This window comes from Rana temporaria, chromosome 9 (genome assembly GCF_905171775.1).
Source record: "Rana temporaria chromosome 9, aRanTem1.1, whole genome shotgun sequence".
NCBI classification, from domain to species: domain Eukaryota; kingdom Metazoa; phylum Chordata; class Amphibia; order Anura; family Ranidae; genus Rana; species Rana temporaria.
Genome location: NC_053497.1, coordinates 132,011,937 through 132,036,589, shown reverse-complemented (window position 1 = coordinate 132,036,589; position 24,653 = coordinate 132,011,937). Strand labels below are relative to the sequence as shown.

The following is a 24,653-nucleotide window of genomic DNA, read 5'->3' as shown; positions in this document are numbered from 1 at the left end:
TGCCCCCATACTCTGCAATACCCCGCAATACTCCGCAATGCCCCGCAATACTCCGCAATGCCCCGCAATACTCTGCAATGCCCCACAATACCCCACAATACCCCACAATACTCCGCAATAACCCGCAATACTCCGCAATGCCCCACAATACCCCGCAATACTCCGCAATACCCCACAATACCCCGCAATACTCCGCAATACTCCGCAATACCCCACAATACCCTGCAATACCCCACAATACTCTGCAATATCCCGCAATACCCTGCAATACCCCACAATACTCCGCAATACCCCACAATACTCCACAATACCCTGCAACGTCGTCTATGGGGATTTTTTAGTAGCGAAGTTTGGCGCCATTCCACGAGCGTGTGCAATTTTGAAGGGTGACATGTTGGGTATCTATTTACTCGGCGTAACTTCATCTTTCACATTTATGCAAAAGAATGAAGAAAAAATACTAAATTTGCCAAATTTTATAACAGAAACAAAGAAAAATTATTTTTTTTTACAGAATTTTCAGTCTTTTTTCTCTTATAGCGCAAAAAATAAAAAACCCAACGGTGATTAAATACCACCAAAAGAAAGCTCTATTTGTGTGAAAAAAAGGACGAAAATTTCATTTGGGTACAGTGTTGTATGACTGAGTAATTGTCATTCAAATTGTGAGAGCACCGAAAGCTGAAAATTGGTCTGGTTATTAAGGGGGTTTACGTGCCCAGTGGTCAAGTGGTTAAGTATGGCCGTCGTTCCCGCGTTGAAATTTTAAAAAGTTACGTCGTTTGCGTAAGTCGTCCGCGAATGGGGCTGGACGTCATTTACGTTCACGTCGAAACCAATGACGTCCTAGCAACGTCATTTGGAGCAATGCACACTGGGATATTTTATGGATGGCGCATGCGCAGTTCGTTCGGCGCAGGGACGCGCTTCATTTAAATGATACACGCCCCCTACCCGTCGAATTTGAATTCCGCCGGGTGATTTACGCTAAGCCGCCGCAACTTTACAGGCAAGTGCTTCGTGAATAAAGCACTTGACTGAAAAACTTGCGGCGGCGTAACGTAAATCGGATACGTTACGCCGCCGCAGAGATACGCCCAGTGTACAAGAATCTGGGCCTTAGTGAGCACAATCCCTCAACCAATTAGAGATGAGAACACCCTGAATCCAATTGAAAAACTTTGCAATGTTAAAATGCCTATGAAACATGGAATTTCTCAAATGTATGAAATATTAACAGATTTAGAAGCAGAGATTTTTTTCTCAGAAAATAGGTGCAGGAACTCAACCACGACCCCGTTTAGATTTCACAAACAGTAGAAGGGTCTTAATGGGGCATTAAATACCAGGATTGCATTACATACAGAGTGCATAGCTGTCACTTGTAAACGCAGAAACCAGACTTCTGTGTTTACAAGTGATTGTGGTGAGCAGGCACCAAAGGGTCTGAGCCAAAGGTGGTGGAACTGAGTTCCCCCAAGTTCCCCCTGAAAAAAAGCCCTGTTTAGAAGGAAGTGGGGTGTTACCTTATATAAGGAAATGGGAACAAGATTTAACAACAAAGTTAGAGGAAAGGCAAATGATAGAAGCAGTTTATATCTATGCAACAGATATTGCTACTATCGAAGCCAATTATAAGTGTTTGGTAAGATGGCACCTGACCCCGGAAAGAATTAATAAAATTCAGCCAAGTAGATCTCCCCAGTGTTGGAGGGACTGCAAACAAACAGGAACAACAATACATATCTGGTGGGAATACCCAAAAATAAAAGAGTGCTGGTATAGTATTTTAGGGTACATTGAAGTGATAACCGGGGAAAAGATCCCTCAAAATCCCTGGAATGTGTTATTTCATGGGAACAATAAAACTAAGAAACAATATCAAGAAACTTTGGTCCCTCCCCTGCTCAATGCTGCAAAGGCCCTGATTCCAAAAAACTGGCTTCAAGTGGAGAAGCCATCTATAAAAGAATGGATACAGAGGGTAGATTAAATATCTGAGATGGAGTACCTTTGCAGAAGAGACCAGGGAACAGAGGAAAGACATTGATTAATTTGGATGAAATGGTATGAATTTAAGCAAACAGAGAACTACGCAGCAGCTATGATAGCAATGGAAATGACCAAAATAAGTTTTAATGGCGAAAATACCGGATCTTAAGGGGGGGGGGGGTGCAAAATAGGATGTTTTGTTAGAATTTTATTTTTTCTATGTATTTTGTATTGTATGCGAAAACATTCTTGAAATAAAGCAAATATTTCAAGAATGCATGAAGGTAAAAAACCTCCAGCCTTTACAACCACTTAAAATGGCAAAACCTCACTAACATGATTGGGTATAAAAAAGAGCATCTTAGAGAGTCAGAATGTCTTAGAAGTTAAGAGAGGCAGAGGTTAATCAATCTTTGAAAAGCTGCGTCTAATCTGACCCCCTCCATTGAATCTTTATATCACAAAAACTATCCTCCTCTATATAAGAAACTACAAGAAGACCTCTCCAGGTGGACATCTTGTCCCCCATCATGGTTCCGCAGGCTGAGCTCAGGAAAAATGAATATTCTACTTAAAATCTTATACCTCTTCCGTACCCTACTGATAACGATTAATATCTCTGATCTGTGTTCTTCCAGCAGAAGGTCCTGAAATTTATTTGGGGGACAAGAGACCAATAGTGAACACACTATTTACCCCCAAATTGAAGGGAGGCCTGGGGGTCCCGAAGTTAACCAAATACTATTATGCAGCAAAATTGGCGCAATTGATACGCTTTCATTCCAAGCGGGCCAACCCAATATGGATACAGTTGGAATCTTCTCACCTTCCCTCAACTCCAATAAGTCACCTAATGTGGATGTCAGCTAAAGACAGACTGAGCATATTGGGCCAGATCCACATATAATTGGATAGGCGCAGCGTATCAGAGATACGCTACACTGCCGTATCTTACCTGGCTTTAAGTCAAATCCAGGAAGATTTTGCGCCGTAAGTTACGGCGGCGTAGTGTAATTCTGGCGACGGAATTCAAATCGGCGGGTAGGGGGTGTGATTCATTTAAATGAAGCGTGTCCCCGTGCCGATTGAACTGCGCATGCTCCGTTTCGAAATTTCCCGCCGTGCTTTGCGCGAAATGACGTCGCAACAACGTCATTTTTTTAACTTAGACGTGACTTACGTCCATCCCTATTCACGGACGACTTATGCAAAAAAAAAAAAAAATTAATTTCGACGAGGGAACGACGGTCATACTTTAACATGGCAAGTCTATCTATACGCCGCAAAATAGCAGCTTTAACTATACGCCGGAAAAAGCCGACTAGAGACGACGCAAGAGAATGCGACGGCATTAATACCTCCTTGATAGAGGCGAACTACAATGTTTTCTTGCAATGGTATCTAGTTCCAGTCAGATTGGCATCTGCTGTCCAGGGGACCTCCTCCAGGTGTTTTCATAGTTGTGGCCAGGAGGGTACTGTCCTCCATACCTGTTGGACGTGTAGCAAAGTAAGGCAGTTTTGGATCCGCACATACAATTTTATCTATTCCCTCACCCAAGTGAATCTAACAACTTCTCCACAGCAGGGTCTTCTGGGGAAGTCGGTGGAGGCGATCTTGGGACATGTGAGATGCCTAATTGCATTCATTTTCACAGCAGCTAGGATATTCATAGTGAGATCCTGGAGGTCACCTATAATCCCCTTTTCATCTTCTGAAGGCAAAATTGACATGGATCATGATCAATGAACGCACGGTGGCTATCTACCGGGACAAGCTAGCCCACTTTGAAAAAACATGGAATCCATGTATAAAATACCTGTAAGAATCCACCTGATCTGGATGGACAGTACCCTACATAGGAGGGCCATAGCCCGGTACCTAGACACTACTGCCCCGTACACACCATCACTTTATGTGATGAAAAAAAACGACACTTTCTGTGAAGTAAAAAATGACGTTTTTGAAACTTCAATTTTCAAAGACGAAGTTGCCTACACACCATCGTTTTTCTCACAATGTTCTTGCAAAGTGAGGTTACGTTCCACCACGTTTTACCATTGAAGTAGCTTCTGGGCATGCGTGGATGAAAAAACGTCTTACAAAACGACGTTTTTTGCTACACACGGTCAATTTCTGTGAAGTAAAAAGTGCACTTTTGAAAAACGACACATAAAATTGAAGCATGCTTCAATTTTTTTTGGTCGTTTTTTACAAGACATAAAACGACGTTTTCCCCCACACACAGTCAATTAAAGTGACGTTTTTAAAAACGTCATTTTTTTTCATCACATAAAGTGATGGTGTGTACGCGGCATACCACTTTCTTCCTGTCTTTTCCCATCTTTCTCTAAGTGTTTTCTCTTATCTTACCCAATCCTTCTCCCCTTCCCCTCTGTTTTCTTTATTTCCTCCACTCATTTTTTATTCACCCTACGAGATGAATACATTTTTAACCCATTGTTTGTCCGGACCTAGACACTAAATATAAAGTGGAAGGGCTCACAAGAATCCAAGTAAGGGAACAGGCAGCAGTTAATAATACGTTCAAAGTTAAACATAGTTTGCTGTGTGCTTATTATTTTTTTACATTTAATTATTTTTATTATTCAACAGTTCCCCCTGTTGGGGACAATGCAAATGATACTCAGGTTCATTGTCTACTGTTTGGATTTTACATTTTTACATCTTCAGTGACTTAACTATCTGACTTCTGACCAATGAGTGGGAAGCCATCCATAGGTCCGAGAGTTATTGGGCTGTTTGACTTTGTCTCTTTTTCTTGTATGCACCCAGTTCATTAATACGTTGGACCAAAGTGGGCTTTCCATAATGTATTACACTTTTGTGTTAATGTTGAAAAATTACCAATACAAACTAAAAGCTGCATCTAAAAACTGTCAAACTATTTCAGAATAACGTTCCTCAACTAAAATTTTTAAAGACATTAAATACTGTATATCATCATCTATAGTACATTATATCATCAAAAGATTCCAAGGATCTGGAGAAATCTCTGTGCACAAGGGACAAGGCCAAGATGCAATATTAGATGCTCGTGATTTTCGGGCCCTCAGACGGCACTGCATTAAAAACAGGGATGGTTCTTTGATGGACTTTACTGCATATGCTCAGGAATCCTAAAGAAAAAAATCACTGTGTGTGAGGTAAAGCTCTATCATGCAAAGAAGAAGCCATATATGAATAAGATCCATAAACTCTGCCATCTTCTCTGGACCAAAGCTTATTTAAATTGGTCTGTTGCAAAGTGGAAAACTGTTCTGTGGTCAGAAGAATCAAAATTTGACAACCTTTTTGGCAACCATGAGTGCCTCAACCTTAGGATTAAAGAGGAGAGGGACCTTCTGGTTTGGCATCAGCACCCAGTTGAAAAGTCTGCATCTCTGATGGTATGGGGGTGCATTAGAGCGTATGGAATGGGCAGCTTGCACACCTGGAAAGGCCACATCAATGCTGAAAGATATATACAGGTTTTAAAGCAGTGTATGCTCTCATGCATTAAACATGTGATATTTCTATTGTGAATAAAATATGGAGGTAATGCGATTTGCAAATCATTGCATTCTGTTTTTTATGTAGATTTTATACAATGTCCCAACTTTTTTGGAATTGGGGTTGTACTACGTTTTGTCTTTAAATACTGAACGCCCCTAGATTACTGCGATTATACGCAGACTGTTTTCGGAGGGGAGGCCTCCCTCTCTCCTTTTATGAGGCTCATATTGTACTGTTTTTGTTTTTTTTTACAATAAAAGTTTTTATTAAAGAAGAAAAATCAGTACAAAATACAGCAGGGGTACATGAGTACCGCACAATAACACATAATCAGAACGTATCAATACATACTCTGAAAACAAACAATTTTTATGTCAAATAACAAAAGAAAGGAAAGGGGAACAGCCCAACCTGAAATATTACCCAATACTAGTTAGGACAAAAAAAAAAGGGAGGAGGAGGGGGGAAGGGGGAGGGAAAAACGGGAAAGGAGTAAGAGTAAGAATAAACTTCAGGGGGAGGGTCAAATGACTACTTCTTCTGAAAAAGCGAGAAGAAGAGATCTCTCTGGTACAGGCAAGAACACACAGAAAAAGGACCACTGTAGAGGACAAGCTATCTGAGGTCTCAATATACCGGGGTGTATGAAAAAGAGATCAAAGCCAGAACAGCAGCTTCATCCCATATCCAGTTGTAAATACTGATCAGAGTACCGGAACACCACCCAGGGTGACCATACCTGATTAAATTTTTCAGACGATTCCCTGGCAATGGCAACCGTTTCCTCCATTTGGTGAATGTTCCCTATGGAGCGAAACCATTCAGGGATGGAGGGAATGTCCTTCGATTTCCAGTGCCTGGGGATCAGGACTTTCGCTGCGTTCAGCAGATGTCTAGTCAATGATTTTTTTGTAACGCTGCATGGAGCAATCCGCAATATGCAGTAAGCAACATGCAGGCGTGAGAGGGATTGTGGTATCCATAATGGCTTTGATCAATTTGCACACCTTGTCCCAGAAGGGTCTCAGAAGGGGACAATCCCACCAAATGTGAACAATGGTGCCCTGGGCTTGCTCACATCTCCAACAGGAGTTCGAGAACAACGGGTACCATTTTTTAATTTTATGCGGAGTGGCGTACCAGTGTGTTAGAAGCTTATAAGACATTTCCTGCAGTCTCGTGCCGATAAAGCACTTATGTGCAAAAATAGAAGCACGTTTCCATTGCTCATCGGTAAAACTTATTTTGATTGCCTTTTCCCATTGTGCTCGTGCTCCGGAGGCTGTCCCACCCCTGTCTCCTTGGAGCCAGGAGTACATAAGAGAAGTAGATCTAGAAACCGGAGCTCCAGCCAGGCAAATTTGTTCAAAAGGAATTGTCGGCCTAAGAAGCTGTCTTTTAGTCTGGAGAACCTATGTATAGTTATGCAGCTGGCGGTAAGTCCAGAATGAGAGGGGGCTCTGAGAGCTCAGGTCTCGTCTTAAAGAATCAAAGGGTTTTAGAGTGTTAGCGTCTACACAATGTGTTTATTAAAAGAGGGCAGCGATTGGTCAGTCGGTGCGGAAAAATGCAGGTCCATCCCGGGCAGTAAGTCCGGATTGCGAGTGATAGGAGTAAGCGGGCCAGGGGATGAGGACACTCTATGGTGATTCGTCATTGCATGAAACACTTTAAGCGTGGTCCCCACCAGAGGATGCTGCTGAAACTCTGCAGCAATTTCCTCCAAGGAATCCATGGTAGGAATCTCAGGTGTAATGTGGAGGAGGCTTCCTCCAAGGTGACCCAATCCTTCCGCTCCCTGTGGCAGTTCCAGTCCAGGATTCTGGCTAAATGTATCCCACAATAGTAAAGTTTAAAATCAGGCAGGCCTATACCCCCCTCCTCCTTAGGTTTCGTGAGCGTGTCAAGCTTTATGCAAGGTTTTTGCCCCTTCCAAATGAAGATGCGTAAAATGGCCTGGAGTCGTTTGAAAAAATGACATGGAAGTGGTATAGGTAAAGTATGAAAGTGATATAAAATTCTAGGCAATATTACCATCTTCAATATGGCAGTTCTGCCAAACCAGGAGAAGGGTCTAGAAGTCCAACCTTTGAGATCTGCTTGAATGCTGTTTAACAAGGGGAGGAAGTTGATATTATAAACATTCCTAGGTAAGTGATGGATGAGGTTACCCACTTGAACGAGCAGGAAGAGCGTGCATCTAGAGAGTCAGGTGACAATGTAAGATTAAGGGCTTCTGACTTAGAGTAATTGATTTTCATATTGGAAATATAACCAAAGAGTTTGAAGGCTTTGGTAAGATTCGGGATTGAGATATGTGGCCGTGTTAAAAAAAATAAAAGGTCGTCCGCGTATGCTGCAATTTTAAAGTCGCGCTGGCCTACCTGAAAACCTAGTACATCTGGATTTGCATTAACGGAGAAAGAGGACAACTCTGCCTTGTGCCATTATTGATAACCACTGCTTCCGAAAGAGTGCCATTTATTTTAAGCTGTGCCCGTGGGTTGTGATATAGGGCCGATATCCACGCCATCATGTGCGGTCCTAACCCTATGTGTTTGTAAGTAGCAAACAAATAGTCCCAAGCAACACGATCAAAGGCCTTTTCCACGTCGGTTGACAGGAGAAGGCCCTCGATTCCCCGGGTATGTGTGTAGTGAACCAAGTTAAGTGCTTTTATAACGTTGTCCCCGAGCTTCCCTTCCCGGCATGAATCCCACCTGTTCTGGTCCTATAAGTTTTGGAAGGAAAGATGTCAGTCTAGAGGCCAATAGTTTTGCCAATATTTTTAAATCCAAATTCAACAAAGAAATCGGCCTGTAGCTCGCGCTCAGTAAGGTAGGATTCAACCGGCAGCTGCATGATCTAGGGGGCTTATCAAATTGTGACAGGGAAATCGATACCGGGCAATGATCCGAAAAGGATTGTATGCCTATGTTGGCTGCCTGGAGCAAAGGTAAGTCACGCTGCGAAATGAACACATAGTCAATACGAGAATGCTTCTTATGCAAAGAAGAATAGTACGTAAAATCTCTGCCCGTCGGGTGCACCAAACCCCAAGCATCCACCAAAGCCAGGGAATTCAGCAGGGACTTAATTTTCTGTAAAATAGAGTATGAGATACTGGACTTGCCATTGGAGGTATCCTGTAAGGGTAACAGCGGGATGTTAAAATCCCCACCTAAAATGATACAGCCAGTAGCAAAACCCTTTAATTCGTCCACTAGGTGACGACAAAATGCAAGGTGGCCTGAATTAGGGAAATAAGCATTCGCCAAGGTAACCTGTCTGTTATGACACATCCCCTTGACGAACAGAAAACGTCCCAGTGGGTCCACATAGTGCTGAGACACTTTAAAATTTGCATGTTTATGCAACAAAATAGACACGCCCTTGGACTTATGATTGGGGTTTGGCGCGTGGTACACCTCTGGGAAATGTCTATCAAACAATCTGGGTACCGAACAAGATTGGAAGTGAGTCTCCTGAATAAAAACAAAGGCAGGTTGAGCCTTTTTCAGTTCTCTTAAAAGGGATACCCTCTTCTCCGAAACAGAGAGCCTGACAGAGTCTGGGGCCCAGGCAAAGGCAGACTAGGAAATGAAGGAGGCAGTTAAAAAAAAAAAAAGAGCAACGTTCAGGTGCCCGCCAGAGTAGCAACCAAACAAAGGAAACCCCACATCCAGTGAGAAATTCAACAGAGACATAAATAAAACGGGGAGCGGCCAAAACATTAACTTGCGGCCTCACCGTTGGCAAAGATGAAGAGTCTTCGAAACAAGGACATCCTAGGTGTATTCTTTCGCCCTTGTGCTCCTAGTCGCCTGGGAAGATCTTTCGGTGTCCGCCCGCACCCTGATGCTTTTGGTATTTCCTCTTCTTAGGCACTTGCTTGGTCGGAGTTGATTGTTGCAAAGCAGATGGGCTAGGGGGGTCCAAGGGGAACATGAATTCCCTTTACCAATCCGGTAGGTCCACCAACGGTAGGTCGAGAGCTGCACAGAACGATGGCAATTCATCCGGGGGGTCTTAAGGGTGTGAGAGACCCCCTCCACGTTGACTGAAAGAGCAAATGGAAACTTCCATCTGTAGGTGAGGTTATGCTCCCTGAGTGTTTCAAGTAGAGGACGCAGGGCCCTACGATTACCCAAAGTGATAGGCGAAAGGTCCTGAAATAGAGAAATCTTTTGCTCATTAAAGGAAATCGATTCATTTTAACGGGCATGTGCCAGGATGTCCTCCTTAAGCTTGTAATTTGGGATGCAGCATATGTCCCTAGGTGGCGCTGGTTTGCTCGGACGCGGACGAAGTGCCCGATGGGCTCTGTCAAAATCAATCAATGTATCTGCCAGTTTCTCCAATAAGTTGTTAAAAATGGAGGACAACGATGGGACAATTTGCTCAGGCGTAACTGATTCAGGCACCCCCCTCACCCTAATGTTGTGCCTCCTGCCCCTATTATCCAAATCTTCCAGGTGACGGTTCACAGCTATTAATTGTGCAGTGTGGGCAGTGGAAACTGACTCCAATCTGGAAATTGCCTTATCTCTTTTTTGTCCCAAGCGTTCGGCAGTGTGAGCCCTCTCATTCAGAGCCAGCATATCAGCTTTCAGCTCCGTGATAGCAGAGGAGAAGGTATGCTTGATGTCATCCACAAAGATTGACATGTCAGCATAAGTCAGCGGATGGTCAAGGGGGAGCAGTGCCTCACCATATTCTCCAGCGCAGCTTGCGAGTCTTCACTATCCTCGTGGTCATCCAGCGCCATCTTGGAGAGGCCTGTGCTGCGAGCAGCTGGATGGGACCTAAACAGGTCCAGAATGCTTAGCGATCGCGGGACCAAGGAAGAACGAGTGGCGGGTGTACCGGGATGCGGCAGGTTAGTTTTGCCCATGATCTGGATCCGAGCAGGGTCAGTGTATGGCTGCAAGGCTGCGGAAGAGCGGAGCTCACTCTCTATGCTGCCATCCGTGCCGTGCGTCAGGCCACGCCCCCTCATATTGTACTGTTGGCCAAGCCGGATAAGGACCCAAAGCAATGCTCTTCATATAGGCCCATCTCTTTATTAAATATGGTATTCGAAATACTAACCAAACTGTTAGCTACTAGGCTTATGTCAGTCCTGCAACATGTTATTTCTCCTGACCAGATGGGTTTTATGCCCAAAAAGGCCACGGATATTAATCTGCGCAGTCTTTACTCACACTCAGTTGGGCCCGGACAGTTCTAGCGGTGGGATACTGGTCTTTTTAGATCTAGAGAAGGCCTTTGATTCCGTGGACTGGAATTACATGAGGGTGGTACTGGAGGTCTTCGGTTTTGGTCCTCATTTCTGGAAGTGGATCAACATTCTATATCATTCCCCCACAGCGGCCAATAAGCTGAACAATCTGTTGTCCAAATTTTTTCCAGTGTGCAGAGGCACTCGTCAGGGCTGCCCTTTGTCCCTGGGTCTTTTCTCCATCATGATTGAACCCTTGCTGCGGCCTTGAGAGCCTCTGAAGCGGTACATGGGATTACGGTGGGTGGCTTGATTGAAAAAACAGCGCTTTATGCGGACGATATGGTTCTTTTTATGCGAGACTCTGAGAGCTCCCAGTCAGTGCCTTTAGATACCTTGAATTTCTTTGCACGTTTTTCGGGCCTGAAAGTCAAATGGGGCAAATCCCAGATTCTCCCACTCACGACGCCATCCCTCAGTCGTGTGATTTCCCCGGGATGTCCCTTACAGAGGGTAGAGGTGCTCAAATATCTGGGGCTACGCATTTCTAATTCTGTATCAGATTTTATCGCCTTGAATGTCGATCCACTTTTGGTTAAGCTAAAATCCAGGTTACAGGCATGGCAAAACCTGCCTTTGACACTCATAGGTAGGGTGAATTTAGTGAAGATTACATTTTTACCTCTATTTTTATATATATTTCGGAACTCCCCTGTCTGGATACCGAGACGTATATTTAAAATAATTGATCGGCTCATTACGACTTTCCTATTGCAGGGGCGACACCCCAGAATAAAACTCCTGGTGTTACAACTGCCGTGGAAACGGGGGATTGGCAGTCCCTGACTTCCACCGGTATTTTTTGGCGGTCAGCTGGTATTCATCCACAGGTGGTTCACTCTACCTGATGATGACACTGTTAATACGCTGGAGGCGGCTGTTGTTGGCTCTTATGAAGCCTTGACGCATCTCCTGCATTGCGGTATCAAGGCTCCATATAGGCTTACAATATCCATGCGGGCGGCCTGTAGGGCATGAGTAGCAGTAGCCAGGACGGGAGGTGCCTCTGAGATTTCTCCCCACACACCACTTTGGAAGAATCCCAAGTTAGCGCACTTCAGTGAGTTACCTGATCCGATCATCTTGACTAAGTTTGGTATTCAGACTATGAAAGAAATAGTGTGTGGTGGGAAACTCCTACAGTTTGATGCCCTGAAAACAAAGTTTAATTTGCCCAACACTCACTTATTTTGTTATCTTCAGCTAAGGCATGCGTACAATGCCCAATTTGGGATGGTGGTATTACTCTGAAAAGTAGTGATCTGGAGTCTTTGCTGAGAGAGGACACTTTGGACAAGGCCCTGTCTACCATTTATAAGCAGTTGTTCGGAGAGGGAGGAGATCTCCTCACGAAGTGTAGGGCGGCGTGGGGTGAGGTGTTCCCCCAGATGGACGGGGATGACTGGGATGATGTTTGGGACATAAATTTTTCTAGATTTGTCTCTGCCAGGGACCATCTTATTCAATTAAAATTTTTACATTGCGTATATCTTACTCCAGCTAGGCTGGCTAAGATGTTCCCTACCCAGTCGCCTGGTTGCTGGTGGTGCAGTTCCCCCATGGCCGATTTCAGGTATATCTTTTGGAATTGCTCGGCAATTCAAGTATTCTGGAAGGGAGTTACAGACTGCATAGCTGAAGTAACCACCATTCACATACAGCCCATGATAGAGGTGTGCCTTTAGGGTTTGGTAGATAATCTAGCCCTAAGGAGAGTGACTCGTACTCTGCTGACGATTCTCATCTATTACGCCAGAAAAATGATAGTGTTATCATGGAAAAAGCCTAATCCTCCTTCTGTATCAGTGTGGAAGGGTGTGGTTAATAGGGCTGCACCTCTATTACAAAGCTACATACATTAGCAGGGGTATACCACAGAAATTTGATAAGGTATGGGGCAGTTGGATGAACAGTGAACTTACGGTGGCGGACTAAGTGGCACCTAATAGAGTGCACCTGTAACAGGAGTTATTATATGTGTGATATGTCTATAACTGCTTGACGTGTCTGTTCAAAATATTGATTATTACTGAGAGTTGGTGGCCTTTCTAATCATATTGTTCCGATCACTGTGTGAGGACTGGTGGGAGGGGGCAGGAGCCAATGCTGAAGAATTGTACATAGTTGATTTGTGTGTACGGCCCATTGGGCCTTGTTTGTATTTGTTATGACAAAATCAATAAATACAACTTTTCAAAAAATAAAAAATTACTGAACGCCAGGGAAACAGCTAATACACAGATCAAATACACACAGGGCTGTCTTAATGAGAGGGCACACCTGGGCAATGCCCAGGGGCCCCAGCTGAATGGGGGGCCCCTGCAACTTCCCCAAAGCAGCTGGTCCTTGAGCCCACGCTGCCCCGAAATTGGGGGCCCCATGATGGCACTGAGAGTAATAGATACACAGGGGAGGCAGGCTGGCGGCGGTGCGCCATGCTGTGTAGAATGAAGCCTAATATTTCATAGCCAGCAGGGAGGAGCAGGGCTGGAGCGCTAGTGATGCTCTGACCCCGCCCCATGCAGCATGAATGTTCGGGACTCGAAGGAAGGGATGTAGAGAGGCCACAGTGTATGGGGTATCAGGGATGTAGTGGGGTCACAATACAAGGGGTATCTTATGGTATATGTTTACATTGCTGGGGGGGGATATCTAGGGTGTAGAGGGGTCAGAGTGCTGGGGGGGGACATCAGGTGTGTAGAGGAGTCACAGTGCTGGGGGGATATTTGGGGTGTAGAGTGGTCAGAGTGCTGGAGGGGATATCTGGGGTGTAGAGGAGTCAGAGTACTGGGGGGATATCTAGGGTGTAGAGGGGTCCGAGTGCTGGAGGGGATATCTAGGGTGTAAAGGCGGGACATAGTGCTGGGGAGGCATAAATCTAGCAGATATATTATATGCACAGGACAGCTGTGTTACTTTACGTATGTAGTATTTTCCCACTGTTTCTTTGCTGTACAGAATGATTGTTAATGTAGTTAATGCGGAGCTACACCCAAAAGGGGAAGCTCTGCTTGTCTGCCTCCTACCTACTTGATGTCTGTTTACCTCCATTGTAGGGGCCCCAGAGCATTACTTTGCCCAGGGGCCCATGATGCTATTAAGACAGCCCTGAATACACATATGTGAACTATCTTGTCTGCCAAAAGATTTATATTTCAGTTCCAGCACTTTTGTGATTGATACACCTCTGCCATCCAACAGGGTGAGACCCCAGAGTGTAGAGTTTGTCTAGAGTTAAAGGGGTTGTAAAGGTTTGTTTTTTATTTTCTAAATAGGTTCCTAAACTTTTCCTTCGATTTCCCTTCTAAATTTCTATTTTTCTTTTTTTTCTTTGTCTGGATTTCTCACTTCCTGTTTCTCCCCAGTAAGCTGTTCAGTAAGCTGTTCTAAATGACTTTCCACCGCTCGTATGATGGTGGAAAGCTTACTGAGGAGAAACAGGAAGTGAGAAATTCAGACAAAGAAAAAATACATTTAGAAGGGAAATTGAAGGAAAAGTTAAGTGAACCAACAATGCACTAGCTTAAAGGAACCTATTTAGAAAATAAAAAACGAACCTTTACTACCCCTTTAAGGAATACAGTGGTATCACCTCTAGCCCTCAGCCTGCTGACTGGACCTTGAAAGAAGACCTGAACACTCCAGTCGCCAAGTCTGCTCATTCTTCTCTCTTCTGTGAGCACGGTTCGGTCATCACGTGTGCATACAGCAGAATCCGATTGGTTCTTCATGCATGCTGTTCCCTCGTCTCCTGGCCTATAGTACAAAGGAGGGCGTGAGCATAATATATAGACAAAGGAAGTTACTTATGCTATTTGTATATAAAAATCGAAATATTTTACATGAATGCACATCATTGAATGGTTTCTTCTGCCTGGAGTTTAGCTTTAACATTAGATTGAGGCTCGTTTTGTCAAGGGAAGTCGGGTGTTTTTTTTAAATCGAAGCAGTACTTACCGTTTTATAGAGCGATCTTCTCCGCCGCTTCCGGGTATGGTCTTCGGGACTGGGCGTTCCTATTTGATTGACAGGCTTCCGACGGTCGCATACATCGCGTCACGAGTAGCCGAAAGAAGCAGAACGTCGGTAGCGGCTCTATACGGCGCCTGCGCACCGACGTTCGTCTACTTTCGGAAAATCGTGACGCGATGTATGCGACCGTCAGAAGCCTGTCGAAAGATTGTCAATCAAATAGGAACACCCAGTCCCACAGCCCATACCCGGAAGCGGCGGAGAAGATCTATCTCTAAAACGGTAAGTACTGCTTCGATTTAAAAAAAAAACACCCGATTCCCCTTGACAAAACGAGCCTCAATCTAATGTTAAAAATTAAGTTTTTGGGTGAACCTGAAGCAAAACCACATTTGTGTAAAACAGAAAGCAGGAACAAGTTTTCCCTTTTCTTCTTTATTTCTTCTGCCTATAAGGTGGTCAAGATATCAAGCGGTGCGGTGGGGTGGAGAGTAGCTACAGAATAAAGACATCCTCAGAATCACTTTAGCTATGATTTCCCCAGATGATCCTTGTCTGACAATCTTGAACTAGCCAGAAAAGCAGAGATGTCTATTTTGGTATAACACCAGAGGCACAGCACAGGGCCTTCTGCAGTCAACTTAGAAAGAATGTATGTGGATAGAAGAGGTAACTGTATGCCCCTTGTTTGCCAAGTACGCTGTTAGCAACTTCCTGCATCTGCTATATCCCCAAAGCCACACCTCATTTCACATGCAAATTGTGACCTTCCATGCGGGTCACCATACCCCTATGGGCTCAGCCCCTACAGCTGCCTATAGCACAGCGCTTCTGTAGGTTCCCACAAGCTGTCAAGTTCTACATCCTTGCAGGATGGTCCATGCAGCACATGTTGGAAGGGACTAGCTCCAACTGATGGCCCAACTGTAGCACAACACTTCATAGTAAGAACAAAGATGGCAGTGCCCACAGCAATATCTTCCAAGTAGGGCAGTAGATCTGCCAATTTTTATGCTCGGTAAAATTGCTAAAAGAATGACACTTTAGCCTCGTACACACGACCGGTTATCCCGGCAGGAAAACTTCCAGGAGAGCATTTGACCGGGAATCCCGGCCGTGTGTATGCTTCCTAGCAGTTTTCCCGACAGGAAAACTGCCCGAGAAAAATAGAGAACCTGCCCCCCCCCAATGTTCCCAGGAGAGAGTGGGGACCAGTGAGGATGGGCCGCGCTGCTTACGCATGCGCACTAGGGAACCAGGCAGTGAAGCCGCAACGCTTCACTTCCCGATTCCCTCACCGAGGATGACGGCGGGGCAGCTGAGAGACGAGCGATTGCTTGGCTGCCGACATCACGGGCATGCTGGACAGGTAGGTGTTCATTTTTTTTAAAAGTCATTGTATATTTGTAGCTGCTGGCTTTAAAAAAATATATAAATTTGTGTGGACCTCCACTTTAAAGTGATTCTAAAGGTTGTTTTATTTGGTTTTGTTTTAAAAAAAAACATATTATATTTACCTGCTCTGTACAATGATTTTGAACAGAGCAGCCTTGATCCTCCTTTTCTTTTTGGGTCCCCCACCTGGTTCCTCCCCCCCGCCTCTTGCTATGGGGCCACACAAGCAGGCTCGCTCCTGAGCCATGCTCCTGTGAATAGACATTGTCTACTTACACACAGAGCATGACTCGGCCTCTCCCCCCAACTCTCATTGGCTCACTGGCTGTTATTGCTGTGTGAGCCAATGAGGTGAGAGAGACCCGGGAGAGCTGCTGCTCTCATGCACATCCCTGGATAGAAATGGGGCTCAGGTAAGTGTGAGGGGGAGCTGCACTCAAAAAAAACTTCTGCTGTTAGAAGCACTTTAAAATAAATCTGCCCCGAAGGAAATAGAGAGGCAGCCTGTTATGCAGGTCCCAAGGCTTCAGTGCTTTCTATGTTACTAGCTCAGAAAAAATGAAGATAAGGAGTTTTGACTATTTCAAGATCTGCATGATTGTTTTGGGCAAGTACTTCAAAATAATAAAGCCAAAGGCAGCCGGGCAACTCATTTTTTTTCTGAATGAGGTCAGGCATGGTGCAATCTGTATTTCTATACATACAGGTTTCCTTCAATTTCCCTGTAAAGTGCATTTTCTGTTCTGCTTCCTTGTAACCCTTTGTTTACTAAGCCTTTCACACTGTATTTGTTTTATGTCTCTCTTTTCTTCTCCAGGGTCAATCATCCCAATATCTTGCAGCTAATCGATACATTTGAAACCAAGAAGGAATTCTATATTATTCAAGAACTGTAAGTTTGTGTTGCTAAGAATATACCGGACCTGTGCTGCTGTGCGTAGACAAAGAACAGGAGAATAGAGATTAGGGTCAAACTCCACGGGAGATTTGCAGTTATGCAACTAAAAATATTCTGTGATTGAGTGCAGATTTCCACAGTCATTATCTAAAAACTGAACGCGGTTCTTTCTTCTGCATAATTAATCGTGGACAATTGGTAAAACCTTGCAATCACTGCAAAAAAACTGAGTCGATCTTAGTTATTGATTATAGAAAGCTGCAATCAAAAATGTATTTTGTTCACCTGCTTGTGTGTAAAGAAGACTCTTTTGTTAAACTCACCCTACAGCTGGCAATTTTCCCACAATTTCAACCACTTTCGATTGAGTTGAAATTAAAAATCTTCAGCTAATTAGTGGTTTTGATCAACCGGAAAGGGATGGGATTGAAATTAACTTGATCGAACCCTATGGCAAATTTCGATTACATTTGACAGAATGATTGATTGAATATGTGAGTGGTAAATTGCTTGTTTTTACGAAAACACTTTCAAATGTATGTTGGAATCCTGGTCAATCCAAATTTCCTTAAAGTTGCTACATGTATGGGTTAGCTTTAAAGAAGTATGGCCAAAGCTATTTTGGTTATACAGTGCCTTGCAAAAGTATTCACCCCCCTTGGCATTTTTCGTGTTTTGTCGCCTCATAACCTAGAATTAACATGGATTGTTTGAGGATTTGCATTATTTAATTTATAGAACACCCACAACTTTTAAGATGTTTTTTTTATTTTATTGTGAAGCAAGCAACAAATAGGACAAAATAACAGAAAAAGCCCATTTGCATAACTATTCACCCCCCCTAAAGTCAATACTTTGTAGAGCCACCTTTTGCAGCTATCACAGCTCCAAGGGGGTGTTCTGCTATCAGAACTGACATCTTACATTAAAGTGAGAAACCTCTTCTCCCATGCAGCCAGCGAGTTGAGAAGCGGGGTGAGGGGCCGAAAATGACTTCTCACCAGACGGGGCCTCTAGTAATTTGGAGGGCCCCCTGCAGCTTTGCGGGGCCCTAAGCGACTTGCCTAGTGAGCCTATAGGGTGGATCGGCCCTGAGTGGACTGATAGGGAGTAGAGAGAGATTGCTGTTCCTGATCACTAGGAACAGCAGATCTCTTTCTACTCCCCTGTCAGAACGGGGACCTGTCTGTTTACATTGACAGATACCCGTCCTGGCTCTCTGAGCGGCCGCTGGCCACATGATCGGCTTGGGTGTTGCACTGTGGGCGCACTTCCCTTATCAGTTTTAAGGTGGCCGACGTACACCTACAGCGATTCGTGCAGGGGAGCCAACCTGTCGCAGTATAATGATGGTGGTTGGTTGGCAAGAGGTTAATATTTGGATCAAATCTATGAAAATCAAAACATAAATCGTATTTTTTAATCATATACAATACATTTTTAGGATCAAGAAGCAAATGGACAGTCAAGACATTTCCATTTTAACAAGTATGCATAGGCTGCAACTGTGCCATATTTGGAGGGACTTGTCCCGGTTTTGGAGCCAAATCCCTTTGTATCTTTTTCCACCTCAGTTGTCTAATGCAGTGGTCATCAACCCTGTCCTCAGGGCCCATTAACAGGCCAGGTTTGCAAGATAACTGAAATACATGACAGGTGATATCATTTGCTGCTCATTGATTGCAGTATTCTAGACTGCATCTCCCCAAGGTAAAACATAAAACCTGGCCTGTTAGTGGGCCCTGAGGACAGGGTTGATGACCATTGGTCTAATGTATAGGCACCTATAACAATGTTTAGCAGAGAAGAGTATTATACTGCACTAAAACATCTAAATGTGTGCATTCATTATTTTTAAAAGCCAATATAAAAGTAGCGGTTAAAAGAAGCTCTTGTTGGTTGAACCAATCATGGTTTTTGTATTAATTCTTTACAGGTCATGTAACTGGGAGTGTGTCCATTACCTACATGCTTTGTGCAAACAGATATCCCTCTTTTCACAAAGCTGAGAATATTGGGTATGGTGCGAGCAAACATTTTAACTTTTAGCTCATGCACAGGCAAACTACTAAAAATTGTAGGATGTTTTACAGCAGCTATTGCTGTTGTCTTGTAACACAGAGGTACTGGGTTCATTTCCTACTGTGGACTGTATCTGCCAAAGGCTTGTATCTGTGTGGGTTTCCTCTAGGTATTTAGGGAGACTTTTTCCATATGCCATTCTGTCTAAATGTCAAGCCCTCCACGAGTGTTGTGACTGGAAGCATTGCTCAGTGCCTGAGTTGTGATCTAAACAGACAGACTTGGTGCCTTGGTGACTTCTGGTATCACATTTTATCTTGTAGAGCCACAGGAGGTGATGTCTTTGACTGGATCCTGGAGCAAGGATATTACTCTGAGAAAGATGCCAGTAATGTGATCCGCCAGGTCCTTGAGGCTGTGGCTTATCTGCACAATCTCCACATTATTCATAGGAACTTAAAGGTAAGATGACAGGACATGAGAGAGAGAGAGAGTGGTGACATTAACAGGGAGCAGTGACAGATACATTGGCTAAAGGGACTCGTAGACATATGATGGCAGCCAAATGTGATTGACTGAGTGTGCATGTTTATACCTGTATAAGAGGCAGGGTAAAAAAGGAGTGTATCCCAAGAACTTTGTAGAAGAGGGATGGAGGGAAAAAAGATGGCATCCAGGCACCCTATGGAAGACAGAGCGAGAAAGGTTGATAGAATCTCAGGCTCCATCTGAAAGAAACGGGGGGAGGGAGTTGGGGAAGAAGGATGGTATTCCAGGCACCCAGTGGAAGAAGAAAGGAGAAAGAAAGAAGGTATTCCAGGAACCCTTTAGGAGAAAAATGGTAAATCAGGTGGAAGAGAGTGGGTGAAAATTTGAGATAATGCCAGGTACCCCATGGAAGTGGCAGGGGGAAGAAGGGTATGCAAGACACCCTGTGAAAGAGGAAGGATAAAAATAAGTATGTATTCCAGGCACCCTGTGGAATAGGCCAGGGGGGGGGGGGGGAGAAATGCTCTAACAATTACTGCATATCAGTTTTGGGTGGAGTAGGGCTTTTAATGGCAAGTCCACTCATAACTAATACAGTAGGTATTAAATTCAGATGTAGAGTTACATTTCCCATGTGATGTGTGACAGCTGATAACCCTAGCCAAGGCATATAATGCAACACTATTTACATTTTACAGGTAATCATTATATGTAAAGGTTCATTATATAATTGGCATCACAGCATGATGAGAATATTACTGGCAGCCTAGTGCAGAAAATACAAAGCCTAATGTAAAGGGAGAAGGATGGTAGCTAAAATAAGATAAAATCTTAATGTCGACTGAGGGACAAAGACATTTAAAAACATTCAGATTATACTGCTGCCTACAGGAGGTTGAGACACTGGAAAACAGGAAAGTTGTAAACCAGTCCCAGTATAACTGTGTCCAAAGGACTCAAAGAAAAATATTTTACAGTAAGTCCAAAAGCCAGTCCATCTGAGGGGCGGCAACAGTCACTGACAGACCCCAACAGTTTTGGGAACCAGAAATCAAGGCTAGATGAAACTCTTGCAAGGCTGGTGACCTGTCACTAATAAAGGGAAGACACCGACCATCATCCTGGTGCTCCAGACCAGGACAGTCACCAGCGAGGGGAAATCAGCAAGAGACTGGAAGACCAAGCAACAATCAACCAAAAATAGGTGGCAAAAACCACACTACCCAATCGTGAGGAAACTAGACCAACAATGATGTGGCAAACAAAAAATTTCAATGGGCCAAGTTCCAGTAAAAAAAAAGACCTGTAGAGGGAAGTTTGGACAACCAAACATAAGTCCAAAAACAAAAAAAAGGAGGCCAGCAAAACCTCAAGGCACCCATGAGAAAGTTCCTTTCATTGTGGGGGGGGGGGTGAATTTCCCCATACTCTTTCAGAGGCCTTAACATTGTACCCAGAAGTTCAGGTTCCCAGAGGAAAAGGCTGTTAAGGTCCATATGAGCAGAAATAAATCATACCAGATAGACATCTTCCAACCACCCTACAAGCCCTAAGGTGGTAAGGCATGATTTTTATTTGTGACAAATACTTAAAGTTGAACTATAAACAGATAGAGTAAGGGAGGATTATAACCCTGTCAGTTTTATGTTTGTCATCTGTGTTTCATTGGGGAGGTTTACCTTAATTTCCTGTCTCATAGACAAAACAGGAAGTGAGGTGAAATCTCTGCAAATTACGGGAATACCTTAGGGCCCCCCAGGTCACCAGAACTAGTTGCCCCAATGGAAGATTTCCCCTCTATTACTTTTCTGGGGACAGCCCAAAATTTGGGATTTTCTTTTACTTTCAATTTCAATGTTGACAGTAAACAGGGCAATTAGAGAGGCTAAATCTCCACAATGGGCACACAGACAGCACCGACAGGTGTTCTAATGCCTCCATACACTTTAAGGGATTGAAGCTCCACAGGGACTTTTTGTCCCAAAGTTACACCTAGACACCTGGGAAGTGGTATGCAGATGAGGTCTGCTGATATTGGGCCTCACAGAAAGGCTTTGAAGGGCCAGTGGGCACAGGTTGTCTTAGGGACCCAGAAGGGTCAGGGATAGACACTGCCAGAGTTGGCACAAGAGCATGCCTAGAGCCTCTGTGAGGATACTATTCTAGTAATTGGGCACGAACATAAAAGGGCCAAAGTGGACATGGAAGGCTTTGACTCCAGCTGATGAAGTAAATCAAGTGATCCCTGAAGCATCGATCCAGCAATGCCAAGGTTAAGTAGCACCCAATGCTTCTGCCTTACTCTCATATTGAGCCTTCACATACTGGGTTACACCTGAGGTTGTGCCTTGACTCTGGACTTGGAAAGTGCAAACACACCCAGCACACTCAGGTCTGGAAGGTACCACAATGCATAGCCCTGTGTCCGAAGGTCACATTACAGGATTATCTAGTGCATTGGAATCTGGGTACAACCTCCAAAGCTATTGCTGAGGATGTGCTGATTTGAATAGTTGTTATGTGGACACTAGCTTCAAGAAACAAAATGCAAATCTTGATTGAAGTCACAGAGGAAAAAATATCAGTTGGTCACAAGTCACTAAGGAAAACATATCATGAAGATCGAAGAATATCAAAATTGACTGAAAAAAAAATCTCTAACTTCCTAGGACAGTAGCAAAAAATAGGGACTGGCTTGCAACTTTTCTGTTTGCCAATGTCCCAACCTCCTGTAGGTAGCACTATAAACTGACTTTCTGAATTCCTTTGTCCCTCAATGGATGATGGGGAAAAAAAGGAGGAATCTCTTCTGAGCCATACGATTTGTCATCTTTATGTTCATAGATTCTTACATTTATGGCCGTACACACGATCCGAATATCGTATGAAAAATGACGTCTGAGGAAGAATCGTACGATAATCGGCTTCCGTGAGCCAATCATGGCAGTTCATCCGATATAATTTTATCGGACATGCACAAAATCTTTCTCGTACGATACCAGATAGTACGATTTTCATTTAGTCTGTACTGTTGTCTGAAAATACAACACAAATACATTACAGCACATGACATCGCATTTTTTTTTCTGCTGTACAAGAATTTGTGACTTTAGTAACCTATTCCGTTTCTGCTTGCGACTAGAAAATGAAAAAAGTCTTACGATCTGTCGTCCGATTTTCGGATCGTGTGTACGTGGCATAACCCTGTCACCTAATCTTCTAATAGCCTTAAAAAAACATGAGAAAGTGAATTTTTACCTAAATGTATTAAAAAATAGAACTTCAAGGGCTACACTGGAAAACAAATTTTTGAATGATACATTAATTGACTAATTTGTATGTTGTTAGAACAAGACAGGGACTCTGCAAAACACAAGTGAACACAAATATAATTCCCAGACATACAACCCTCTTTGATAAAATCTAGGTTGCCAGTTTAGGCCTCAGATTTTTCATATCCACGCAGCAGGAGGAGCACTGGCTGTAGAGGTGTAGAATATCGGTCATACAGAGATATTCTTAGAGAACAGAGAGAGATCTATGCGGAGCCTGCAGATGATCTAATGTACTGCGTTTGTGTGCTTCTCACTCCCCCAGCTGGAAAACCTCATGTATTACAATCAAAATAATCACTCCAAAGTGGTCCTGCGGGATTTCTACTTGTCCTGTTTTGAGAGTGGAGAAATTACAGAGCCATGTGGGACTCCAGAATATCTTGGTAAGTATCTGGAAAAACATATATCTTAAATGTAAGATAAAAATCGACTCATGAGACGGTCTCTAGTGACTATAGAATTCATATTGAATGTCTTGTTAGCTTAAAGAGAATCTGCCATGTCCACCAAAGTGTATTAACTGCCATTGATGCTAGAAATGCTTTCAAGCACCTGAATTTGTCTGCGGGTACATTTCATTTTTTTGCCTTGGAAAGTCCTTGACTAGTTGACCTTGGCAGTATACCTGACTATTACCAAGATTAGGCCTGCCACCTCCTGGCACTAAGTACTGCCCTCTCCTCTGTCATTATCTGTCAAATATCAAAGCCTATGTAGCTAAAAGAGACTCTGGCATGTGATAGGGGATGGGCATATTCCAGACTTAGTGAATAGGTGAAGCCTGTTAAACAAATATCTTTTGAAGTAATTATTACACTAGAGTATGTTTTAGTCAGTGCAGGGAGAGGTGCTGAGTATTATGCTTCTACAATTTTCAAAGGGGTATTTCTAATTTAAAGGGGTTGTAAAAGTTTGTTTTTTATTTTCTAAATAGGTTCCTTTAGGCTAGTGCATTGTTGGTTCACTTACCTTCTCAATCGATTTAACTTCTAAATGTTTTTTTTTTCTTTGTCTGAATTTCTCACTTCCTGTTCCTCATCCGTAAACTTGCCCCGATCATCCTAGCTGTTCTGGCTGGGGGTTAGTCAGCCAGAACACCTTACTGAGGAGGAACAGGAAGTGAGAAATTCATACAACCCTGCTGATGTTTCCAATGTTAGCTCATATGTAAGAGAGAGGGAATCCCAATAGTGTGATACCATCTTAAAAACTTTTGTTTTTATTAATAAAACGGTACTCACATTTAGGCAGAATCAAACAAGCGATATAAAAAGACAATTTTCGGAAGTGTGTTGTGACATCCGTCTGTTTGCTTGACCGGTTTCGTCGTCTGGCGCTCCACTTAAGAATTTGTTAGGTTGGCGCCAATTCTACTATCTTTTTAATACATATTTCCATATAATGTGCAGGTAATAGGGGGAGAGCTGTCAGAGCAGAATTAAGCCTGGTGGAGGATCATTTTTTTAAACAGAAAACTTAGTATTAGAAAAAAGTGATATATGAATATATATGACTGGTACTGATATGACTGATATATGTAACTAGCCATATCATAAATAAGAATTACAATATTAAAGCTTGAATTTCCCATTGAAGAATGGAAGCGCAGATATATGGTGAAAATCAACAAATATCACTTACTTGTGGTAGGGAATGATCATCAAAACAGCCATGTGCAGTTTTATAAAAAAAAAATCCACTTAAGAAATGATTGGGAACATCTGCTCCCTTCTTTCTACATTGTTTTTATGTT

General features: G+C 43.4%; 1 protein-coding gene across 2 annotated transcripts in view; it reads left to right on the top strand.

The window, feature by feature from the left end:
• The window catches only part of LOC120914081 (caM kinase-like vesicle-associated protein), a 123,770-nt gene that overhangs the window by 84,875 nt on the left and 14,242 nt on the right, over positions 1-24,653 (top strand). For both annotated transcript variants that reach the window (XM_040324541.1, XM_040324542.1), the window contains 3 exons: positions 16,974-17,048; positions 19,400-19,538; positions 23,163-23,283. In XM_040324541.1, coding sequence (XP_040180475.1) covers positions 16,974-17,048; positions 19,400-19,538; positions 23,163-23,283 — 335 coding nt within the window. The remainder of the gene's footprint in view (positions 1-16,973; positions 17,049-19,399; positions 19,539-23,162; positions 23,284-24,653) is intronic.